The 11,812-nt window shown below is 32.3% G+C and overlaps 1 protein-coding gene across 3 annotated transcripts in view; it reads right to left on the bottom strand.

The window, feature by feature from the left end:
- Nucleotides 1–9,214, bottom strand: part of LOC115975860 (proline dehydrogenase 2, mitochondrial-like) — a 37,766-nt gene extending 28,552 nt beyond the window's left edge. Inside the window, exons 1-5 of one of the 3 annotated variants that reach the window (XM_031096892.1) lie at nucleotides 8,486–9,128; nucleotides 6,215–6,860; nucleotides 5,877–6,117; nucleotides 5,729–5,778; nucleotides 515–938 (exon numbers count right to left, since the gene is read on the bottom strand). In XM_031096892.1, the coding sequence (XP_030952752.1) occupies nucleotides 5,739–5,778; nucleotides 5,877–6,117; nucleotides 6,215–6,860; nucleotides 8,486–9,043 (1,485 nt within the window). In that variant the 5' untranslated portion in view covers nucleotides 9,044–9,128 and the 3' untranslated portion in view covers nucleotides 515–938; nucleotides 5,729–5,738. Of the gene's footprint in view, nucleotides 1–514; nucleotides 939–5,547; nucleotides 5,779–5,876; nucleotides 6,118–6,214; nucleotides 6,861–8,485 lie in introns of those variants that run through there. The other 2 variants (XM_031096891.1, XM_031096893.1) reach the window with 2 other exon arrangements.
- Nucleotides 9,215–11,812: the final 2,598 nt, after the last annotated feature.

Raw genomic sequence — 11,812 nt, 5'->3', positions numbered from 1 at the left:
TCAATCTTTCGACGACACCTACCTAACTCTAACATTGTTATTTCATCTAATCCTAACCCATATGAGTTGGCTATAACCAAGGAAGGAGGCCTTGCATTTTATATGGGGGAGAAAAAAACACATTTTATATCAAATTTAATTCTATAATATTCCTCCAAAAAAAAAAAAAATTCCTCATTCCTTCAATTGAATAATTATAATAAATATATGTGTACAATTTATAATTATTACTTTTTATGATGAATTTATTACTAATAAAGTTCTATAACAATTATGTTATAATACATATACAACATTCTCCAAAACAATCTGACATAAAACATTACAACATTATCCGTGCATTGCACGGGTAACTTACTAGTTAGTAATATATAAAAACAAAAGTTCAAAGACTGTTCAATTTTGAATTGTATCAATTGATTCACATTATGTCAAGTGGCATAGCTAGCTTTGTGTGTACACACACACACACACACACACACATATATATATTGATAGGAAACTTTAAACTTTCTATAAATAGAAAACAACATTACATCATGATGAAGAGCTTGTATCACGAAACAAGGATTCTCTTCTATTCAAACAGAAAAATCAACAATACTAACACTGGTTTGTTCCCCTACCTACGTACATGCAAAAACAACACATTTCTAACAACATGACATGAAGCTTGAATCCCATAAATAATAGACATTACCGAAGATGGAGGTGGAGAAGGACCAGCAAGGGCACAAAAGACATTAAGAGAGTCACCTTCCAATGTAAACTCTTGTAACCCCACATCCTTGGCAAACTATAGACCAATCTCAAAAACTTTTTCCTCCACCTCCAAAGGACTCAAAGGAGCTCTAATTTTCTTGCTCAAAGCTGCCACAACCAGACCATTAGCATCCCGAATAATGGCCCCCACCCCCGATTCTTTATGAGCCTTAATCCTACAACAAAACAACTTCTATTGGGGAAAACTGAAACATAATATAGGAAATGAATTGCCACTCTTAACATATAGAGTGTTGTATGTATAATATTTATATACGGAGAGTACAAGATAAGATTTGGAACTAATAGAGTACAAAAGTTTAAAGAAAAAAAAAGTTAACAAATGCCTTAAGGATACTGGTTTAGGAACTATTTGTATAAACTTTTTATGAGAAAAGAAAAAGTAAATAATTTTTTTGACAATTTTTTATATTTTTCGTGAAAGTTGTATTAAAACTTTCTTAAAATTGTCTATTAAAAAATGTCCTAAGAGCACCTGTTAATTGGACCCAAGTTCAAAGGGTATTACTAAAAGGTTAAATACAATAGATAAGGTTAGGCTAATAAAAAAAGGCGTGAAATTTTAATAATAATTATTATTAAAAAAAAAAACCTTTATCTTTACAAAATTGATGAATAGATAGGAAGGATTTTGTAATGTATGGAACATGGAGTCCATACATTGAAAAGATAAAAATAAAAAGAAGGGGTTTTGATGTGGAACTAATGTGAGAAATGAGGAGGGCTTTACCATTGCCAATACAAAAATGATTAGGATCACAATATTTGTCAAGAATGGCTAAATTGGCAAGATCAAGAGTGATAGAATGAGTGGCACCAATATCAAAGAACCAGTTAAAGAATTGACAAGGAGCGGCATGGAAGGCAAGATGAGCAGCGACAACATTTTGATTTTGTATAGTGATGAATCTGATGATATAGCAATTTGTTTCCATATGATTAAAACCATTGCAAATTTGATTAGTAGCGAGGACAAGAGTCATTGTGTGAGCCTGTGAGGCCCATGTATTAGAAGGCCACCGTAACAAAAATCGCCATTGTGGCCACAACCACAATTGCTAGAGGTGCAACACCATTGTGGCCACAACCACAATTGCTAGAGGTGCGACCTTGACCCAGAGCCGGCTCAAGGCATTGTGGTTCTAAGGCTGTGTTTGGTTCGTGTAAAAGCATTTCAGGAAAATATTCCATTTTCCGGAAATGCTATTTTCCGGAAAGGAAAATGTTTTCATGTGTTTGGTTGCATTTCAAAAAAAATTTCGAAAAATATTTTCTGGTGTTTGGTTGTGTTCTTGAAAATACCATAGAAAACACATTTTCTACTTGTTGTTCACATTTTCTCGGTTGCCAAACAAATATATAATCCCATTTCTCAATTGATAAACACCGAAACAAAACCCAACCAAAAAAAATTCATCAAATCCGGTCAAATTCATCAAAACCCAACGATTTCTCAATTGCGATTCGAAGTTGAAGTCAAACGGCAAAGTCTAAGGGCTCTGGGTTCGCCGGCGAAGTCGAAGGTTTCGATCTGGGTGCGATTCGAAGTCGAAGTCGAATGGCGAAGTCGAAGGGTGCGAAGTCGAAGGGCTCTGGGTTCGCCGGTGAAGTCGAACGGCGAAGTGGGCTCTGGGTTGCGATCTGGGCTCTGGGTTCGATCCTTCTCTGGGTTCGCCGGCGAAGTCGAACGGCGAAGTGGGCTCTAGGTTCGATCTCTCTCTGAGTTCGCCGGCGAAGTGGGCTCTGGGTTCGATCTCTCTCTGGGTGTGATCTCTCTAGCCAGAGCTTGGCTGGCCGAAGGGGTATGCTCTATCCCTCTCTCTTCTTCCTCGATCTCCCTCTCACTCAGCTCTCTCTCTGTTTTTCGGAAAATGGTATTTGAAGGTAAAATAAAAACGAAAATTAATTTACACCCCCAACACAGGTCAACTGAAAACCATTTCTGGAAAATGCATTTTCCATGCGCAACCAAACACCCTTAAATATGGAAAAGCATTTCCAGAAGTGATTTTCAGCCAAAACAAACACAGCCTAAGGTGACTAATTTAAATAGGCATATTTTTATATTTGGAATATTAATATAATATTTATTTAAGTATTTTTTTTTCCATTTAAAATCTATTTTTTTAGATGCAAAATTACAAATTAAAACGAATCCATCATATTACTCAATGAATATCTATTGAGTGAAGCAACCAAACAATAAAAAATTATGAAAAATTTTAATAAAATTATATATTTAATATCTCTAAATAAAATTTGAGTATAAATTTATTTACTAATGAGATTAATGAGTTTTATACTTTAAAACTGAGAAAAATAAACAGTCATTGCCATATCCAATGAAAAGATTTTTCTTTTTATGGTTTTTCTTTGATAAAAAATTACTTTTTAGTTATTGGTGAATGTCTGGGGCTTAATTAGTACTCTCATTGGGGCCTTACACGGTTGCCTACTTGCCTCTTGCATTGAACTAGCACTGGGACTTGACCCCTATTTGAAGAAGTTCCACTTCCACATTGAGCAACATTTGCCCAAGGTGAGTTCTATGAACATGCATCAAAGTGCAGGAACTTGTGGATGAGAAGAAGGCTATGTAACTCAAGAAAGGAAATAGGGTTGGGTTGAGACGAGTAGCTAAGGTGGTAACTAAATCACAAAATCCAGATTTGAGGCATTTGAAAACACAGATGTTAAAGTCTTGAATTGAGACTTAAGAGGAGCCTTCCAGCCACAATGAGTTTATCAGAAAGTGTTTTGGCCTTGTGTGGAAATTAGGTGACAGAGAGATCTCCCTCTTTAAGACTTTGGAGTTGCAAGTGAAATTAGAAAAATTGAGTATTTTAAGTAAAGATTTTTTAAAAGGAATTGAGACCAACAAGAGGTAGAATCTCTTCAGATAGGGAAGAGATTAAGATACTTAAAAGGAGTTGATCCTAACAAGCCCAAGAGAGGAAGGCAGGATTTGGGGCGAAGTGTTATGCACACAAAACGTAGATGGAGATTGGAGGGCACAGGTTAGATCCATCAACAAAGTTGAGAAGGTCTTGATCTATAAGGTATGGGATGAGTTAGTTTTCTAGTAAAGATAATTTTTGTTGGTAGGTTTGATGGATGAAATATTATGAGCATTTAGATTAGGAAGGAAAAACAAGAGGGGTAGGGAATAGGTTTGGTTCGGTTCGATGCAGAATGTAAATGTAGTAATGCTAGATCCCATTCTAGCTAGATGCAAACCCTTTAATCTGTAAGGTTTTCCTCAAATCCACGTACGAGAAATAACTTTGGAATTCACTAGATTTAAAGAAAACCTCAATTTTATTGATAGTAAATTGTTATTTTCATTTTACAAGTTGCAAACCTATTTTAAGTTTCCAAAAAACTTTATTTTACAACTAAAAAATATTCCAAAACGAATACTTTTTTTTGAGAAGGTCCTAAATTAATCCTCATTGATACAATACCATAGTAGGCCTCTAATTTGATTAGAAAAGACTTAAAAACACCTAAAATCAAGAAAATAAATTATCAAATCCCAAAATTCTGAAAATTAAATAAAAATTTAAATGATAAAAGAATCCCTTTTTATCCTATACCAAACCCTCCCACTTGAATGAACCTTGAATTTTCGTCTAAAATTGAAAGCTTCTTCTCCAAATAAAAAATAAAAAATAAAAAAAATACCTTTAACATATACTTCAATAACTTGATCTAATTTTAAAACTTTTATTCTTGAGATAGTATAACATAGTTTTTTCCCCTCATTGACTATCAATTAACAAAGGATTGAAAACAAAATAAAAAATTTATACTCATAGAAAATCAATTGTTTGTATTGGAGTGGTCTTCAACAAATTAAATGGATCGTGAAAGTTGTGGATTATAAACTGACTATTATATTTGACTTCAATTGGATCTTCCACAATAATTTTTATTTCAAGATTTTTGTCAACTTGTCGCGACACTTGATTTTTTTAACTTCTTCAAAATTTTCTTCATAACTTTGTTTTATATTGTTGATTTGTATATGACTATATTGTATCGTAAAGAGATTTTAATTTTCTGTTATGGTGTTTGGTTGGGGTGGAAAATTAAAGGAACAAAAAACTCTCTTATTTGGTTTAGAAGAAAAATAAGAGAATAGAAAATGTAGATCGTATGAAGTTTAGAAATTAAAAAATTAAAAAATAAAAAATAAAATAAAAAAAGTTAGTAATAAACGTAACAGACGTGAAAAGGGTGAGGAAAAAAAAGAAAAAAAAAAAAAGGCTGCAACGGTTAATAAGGGGGAGGGCGATTAAAATTAATAACACTACCACTCCCGCGATAATGGATGGAGAGTGAGTTATAAAATTAAAATCCATAGAAATACAGAGTTTCTTTAATCATCCAACAGGAGACTTTACTTTTATGGAAAGGTAATTGATGGCAACACAATTTGCATTTGCTGATTTATTTCTACTATAGTTTAGGAAAAAATTGAAATAAACTTTTGAGAGAAAAAACCTACAATTAAATAGAATTAACTCTTTCTCAAAAAAAAAAAAAAAAAAAAAAAAAAAAAAAATAGAATTAACTTGTTTCTGAAAGTCCCAAAAAAAAAAAAAAAACTTATTTCTGAAAGTAACAGATTCATTTTGCTTTGGTCAAACATATAAAAATATTTGTCATTGCTGATAGAAAACAAAAGGATTCTTGTTTGCTATCAACCTTTTTTTAATATGTGTTCTTGTTTGCTTAAGATGCTTTGCTTTATCACAAGACACAAGTATATAAGGTTTATATATTTGCATTTGTGGATTGCCATTCAGATAGAACAGGGATTTCCTACAGTGCGAACTTCATTAATGTAAAAAATATGTAAATCTCAACGATAATTTTTTTTTTTTTTTTAGCATTTCTACATTATCGATGCCTAGTTGAGCATGGTGTTGTTCAAAGCTACCTTGTACGCCTTAAAAAATAGCCCCTTTTAGTCTCCTTTTCAATTCATTCCTGCAGGCAAAGAAAAATCAACCCCACATTAACACCCACAATCATATCCAACTTTTGTGTTATGAAATTTTTAAATTACTTTCAAAACTAAAATCTACCTCATGAGTTGCCTGTCAAGGGTTGAAGTAGATAAAAGCCCTCTATTCTCTTCAGCCCTCCTTAAAAGGTATGACATTACTATCTCCACAGGGCCAAATGGCATATATTTACTAACTTGGAATCCTGCATTTCTCAAACCAAAAGAAAGTGCATCTGACATTCCATATAATTGTGCGAATTCTAGCTTTTGGTTAACCTTTCCAATTCCTAAATCATGCGCTTGTCCCACTGCTATTCTCCCTATTTGTCATCAACATCTTGAGTTAGATACAATGTTCAAAATCCATAATACATTATAGCATACATTCATGAAAATTAAAAGTTTCATATTCTTTACCTGATTCAGTATTATGAGTTGCAAGAACAAGTGCACCAGGACCATTGGCAATCTTATTAAGCATGAAAGAGGCACAATTGTTGTAGCATGTGTGCGTTTCTTGTATGCTATTGTGAATAGGAGATTCAAAGCCTAAGGAAGATGCTAATTTTCTTTCACTTGACATATAAGCTCCTCTCACCAATTTAATCCCCACTGGGACTCCCATTTCATCTGCAGCCTGGTATGCTCGCAACAATCTTTCTTTTGCATCTTTCAGGTAAGCTTGAATTGTCCCATACACCAGTATGTTATCATCTTTGTTGTACATAATTGCAGAAGAGTATGTCAAGTAATCAATGGCGGGTTGAACTGATGTATGCTCTGCATCAATCGTTAAAGGGACATTGGATACTAGACAATTTTGGCATATTTTTAGTAGTCTTTGGTGCCCTAGTTGTAGGTCATGTTCTTCTTCTAATGTTAAAGGTTCTGGCTCTTTGAGGGTGTGATATGTAGGGCTTATATCAGACAAAATCGGGAGGGTATCCATCTTCCATGCCAGATTGAAAGAGGGATTTTTGTGTTGCCATCTCAACAAGTCACTAACCCTTTCAAGAAGTTTCAAGGGACAAATAGCTGATATCTTTACAATGACAAAACTCACCTATTGAAAGGAAAAAATAACTATCAATTATTCATGTCATTATTAAAGTAAAAAGCATGTTTCACCAGAAAGCAACAAAGAAAGTAATGAAACAAATAGCAGATAGCTTTACAATGACAAAATTCACCTATTGAAAGGAAAAAATGACTATCAATTATTCATGTTATTATGAAAGTTAAAATGCAAAGTAATGAAAGTGCACAAATCTAACCAGCCTTTCTATAGCATCCAATTACATTTATTCTAAGTCATTTATCACAAAAATTCATCCTCCCCCATAATTATAGGACACTTTATAGTTGTATACAAAACAGGTGGCACTCACTGATAAACCAGAACAAAGATAAGTTTTTCTTAGACATAGAAGTAAGTGGCGTCACTATCTTCCTTTAAAAAAAAAAAGAGTCAAAGCTAGAGATTTTGTTTCAGGGAACCAAGCTAAATATATTAGTAAGTAAATAACACACACACACACACACACACACACATATATATATATATATATATTCAAAAGCTTCTAATTAAAATTAATAAGTTATATATGTGATTAAAAGAAAAAGATTGAATATTGATATGAAACAAAATAAGACATTACTAAAGTGAGGTCCCACATAAACGCCTGACATATATGTCAAAATCCCATATCTCCTATTATAAACTGAAACATAGAAAGGGTAATGCCAAGCTATTTGGATCTATATAGTGATGCGTTCCATGTGTTATGTCTAGATTTCATCTCTAACATATTAGGTTTACGAACTAAATTGTCTTAATTAACCTACCCAAATTATGAATTTCAAACAAATTAGGAAGAACGAGAAAAAAAAAAAAAATGTAAGCACTTTGATATTTCAATCTCAACAATCTTTTCTTCAGGTTTCTTTTTCTTTTTCAAAAGATTAATTTTATAACAAAAATATATACAATGCATTCCCATCATCTTTTGTTTCTCTCGCATTCTAATCCTACAAATGAACAGTCAACCAATCCAATCTTAGCCAATCTAGGCTTCATACTTAAGAAAGACAACGAGAATAGGGGGAAGAAAATCTCATGGCACAAAATAAGGTATATATTAGAATGGAAAATTATTAGTTTAAATGTACACTCATTGCAAATATTTATAATGTTGTACACATTTGTTTTAGAGGTGCTTTTCACTAAAATTTTCAGGAATACAATTTTATTTTACACAAAACTAAATAAAGGAAGTCAAGAAATAATTTTTCAAACTCATTTTAAGGTAGATGAGCTAATATTTTAGCCAGAAAAAGTTAATATCAAAACAAATTAAGCGTTTTTCTATAATATAAATCTTACATGGTAAACTAATAATTTGTACTAAAATAAAGCAAAATAAATTAAAAGAAGTTTAATTTGTAATGCAACGTAAACCAAAAAAAAAAAAATTAAAGAGAGAAAGAGTAAGTCTACTGTCACAACCATTTCTATTACTTTGGTCCCAACTTGCCAACGTGGTGATTTGTAAACAGTGGAAAAAAAATAGTGAGTTAACGTACGTCCACAATTCCACCAACCACGCTGGACAAATGGTGACAAAGTTGTAAAAAAGAGTGCGGTAGTACACTTGTTCGTGAAAAGTAAAGTAATGGTAATTAGCTTACAGAAGATGGTGGAAGAGACTTGGCTATCTCGACGGTTCGAAGGAAGGCCTCCAAGTTCCGATCACAGGATTGATTGTCACCGGCATATTCCACAGCGTAATCAAGCATGGCTCTAAGCCCAGCACCACCATTATGTAGCCGCCGCACCGTGTCTCCGGTGGCCAAAGCATCCTCTCCAGCACAAAAATGCTCGTAAAATGTGTGCTTCACAAAACCCAACACGATTTCTTTGAAACCCTCAATGTCCATGAGTTTAGAATTCATGACCCACATCCCAAAATCCACCATGGGCCCCATGGCTGCCATTTGGAGGTTGGCTGAGGCTCGTAGGAGCTTGGTGGTTGTTACGGATGAGAATAGCTTCTCAACGTCGTGGAGATCGAGGGATGCCGTGTTTGTGGGTCGGTGGAGATCAATGGGTGGTTGTTTTTCTGTGGTGAGGTTGATGGATATCGAAGAAGAAGGGGACGAAGTGTTGAGAGGCCTAGTAGAGAAGAACTTGCCATTGCAGAGGCTTTTGAGGAGCTTCTTACTCGGAGAGACAACACGGGCTGCCATCGTTATCAAACAACACTACTGGTTTGGTGGAAGAATCTCACACTTCTCTCTCTCTCTCTCCTCTTTTTTCTGACCAAAAAATTGGAGAACCTTTTTCTGAAATTAAAAAAATAAAAAAATTATAGAACTAATCTCTAAAGCTTCGGTGGAGGAAGGAATCTTTATGTGTATGAACTGTAAAGTGTGTGTGTGTATATATATATATATATAAAAAATAAAGTATCAAAAGGTTGAAATTTGTGACACGTTTGTTAGAACCGACCTGGTCCTAGGCTGAAAGGTGGATCCAGCGTGACATTACGTGGCTCCACGGAATCTTGAATCTTCATGCTAATCTAATCCTTCACCTTCTGCATCCGTGTCTTTTCACCTTTTTAAGGAAGAGGAATCTTAGGTGTGAACATGGACGGAGCCATTCGTTGACTAGGGGCAGTAGCCCCCTAATTTTTTTTAAAATAATATAATTATATAATTATATATTTAGGTACTAATTTTAGCAACTTTGTTTAATAAAATTATATTTTGTCTCCCTTATTGATCATTAAAAGAGAAATGCTGCAATTGCAAAAATTTTTACAATATTTTTACAGACTATTGAGGTTGCAAATTTTTACTAGTTTGCATCTAGATCTACCACTTACATCACTTTTTTACTTACTAATAATCACTAATCACAACAAAAATTTGTAAAAAAAATTTGTAAATCTAGAATTTTCCTCCTTTTAAAGTCCATGAAAAAATTTATAGATCTAAAATCTAAAAAAAAATATACAAGCCCAAAATATTAGCCCAACAACAAAAATTACCAATAGGCAATAGCAAAGCTTAAAAAAAAAAAAAAAATTGAGACTAATCAACCGATTTTACCAAAAACAAACAACTTAGTTCTTTAAAAAACTTTAAACAAAATAATTTTGTCATTACCAACAAAAGACACACTCTACACACACATAAAAATAAAAATAATAATAATAAAAGAAAACCTTTGCTGACTAAGCAATAGAGCCAAAAGCCGAAGTCATTGCATATAGCTAACAATAAAATTGCCCTCCCTAACTCCAAGTCCTGGCTCCGTCCCTGGGTGTGAATCTGTTATTAATAGATAAAAAAATAATTTTAATGATTTATCTAAATTAGAATTAGTAACAATTTAACACTTAAAATTTATTGTAAATGTAGCACTTCTCTTTAAAAAAAAAAGTTTATCTTTAAAGATAATGCTATGATTTAGGATTTTTTTTTTTTTTTTAAATAATTCAATAGTTGAGAGTAAGAATCTTGAACATTGAATGTCTCCATTGAAAATAGTAAGAAGTGTTCTTTGCTTTTAACCATTTTTTCCCATGCTTTCTCTTTCCCTTGTTTTGTGGTGCGCTAAATGAAAGGGGACAAAAAAATTGGCTCTAAACATGTTTAAAATTATTCGCCTCTAGTCCTCCATGTGGCAATTGAAGAACCATCTATATGTAGATTTAGTCAAATGACAATTTAATGAGTCATGTAACTTAATTAAATAATACTTATAAACAATCTTATATCGCCACATAATTTGTTAAAAAAATTATATCGGTCTAGCAGCTTAATATTCATATTCTCTTTTGAGTTTACCAAAGTAGTTTTGAGGTGTGTGTGTATATATATATTATCTGAGTTATAAGTTGTAATTTTAATGGTAGTTTTTTACATGAAAGAAAATGTTACTATATAAGTAGTTTTGATTTTCTTGATATATTTTTGTTTATATAATTGGAATAGATTTGTATGTACTTTTTGCTATTTCTAAAACTACCTTATTCATTCAAATTGATGGTCTTAAGAATAAGAATTAATGAAATAAAAGTAGTAATACATTATTAAAGGAAAATTAGTATAAAATTAAAAGATAAATGGTAAAATAATCAAATTAATAAAAAGTGTATTACCTAATGGAATTTAAAATAAGAAAGTATTTAGGCACATGCATGAGAGTAGCGTGTGTATCATAATTTGATTTTTATGATAATAGAAGGGATGATTTGAATTATTTTTCTTCTAGTAAATAAGAGCAAGTTTTGTCACTAAGTTACAAAACTCTTAGTGCATATGAGACTGGTATAGAAATCATATTCATTTCATAAAAGAGAAAGCCTCTAGAGGGGGAAAAAAATTAACACTTGTAAATAATTGTTAGTGATAGGTAAAAAAGTGATGTTAATAATGGGTTTAAATAATAACTAGTAAGAGCTTGTCAACTCAATCAGTGTGAAAAGTATTATCAAATTTTTTGTGTATGTAAGATTACTCTTCAAAAATTATCATTCTTAATTAATTTGAATCAATGATTTGAGAATTTTTCAACAATATATAATTATTATTTACAAATAGTAAATTTTCATATTTTAGCTTAATTAAGTTTTCAAATATTTCCCGATTACTTTAAACTAATCCTCTCATTGGTATAACATGGTTGGTCCACTAATTGAATAATTATATCACAAATAGTCTCGATTTGAAATAGTCTCTGATTGGATGATATTCTCACTAATGTGAATCACAATTTTCGGTGGTTACATATACACCATGGCCAGATGAGTGAAGTCACGCGCTATTTGTAGCCTACGGTGTTTGCCTCACACAATTTATTTATTTTTAATAATTTATTAATTAAAAAAATGATAATTTGAATCTTATATCTCTCATTTGAAAGTATCATGAGTTTTTAGTAAGTTGAACATCAAAGCTCTTTGCCTTCTTCTTCTTCTTCTTCTTTTTTCTTTTTCTTTTTCTTTG

The sequence above is a fragment of the Quercus lobata genome, chromosome 2 (genome assembly GCF_001633185.2).
Source record: "Quercus lobata isolate SW786 chromosome 2, ValleyOak3.0 Primary Assembly, whole genome shotgun sequence".
In the NCBI taxonomy this organism is placed as follows: domain Eukaryota; kingdom Viridiplantae; phylum Streptophyta; class Magnoliopsida; order Fagales; family Fagaceae; genus Quercus; species Quercus lobata.
This window is presented reverse-complemented; position numbering and strand designations above follow the sequence as displayed.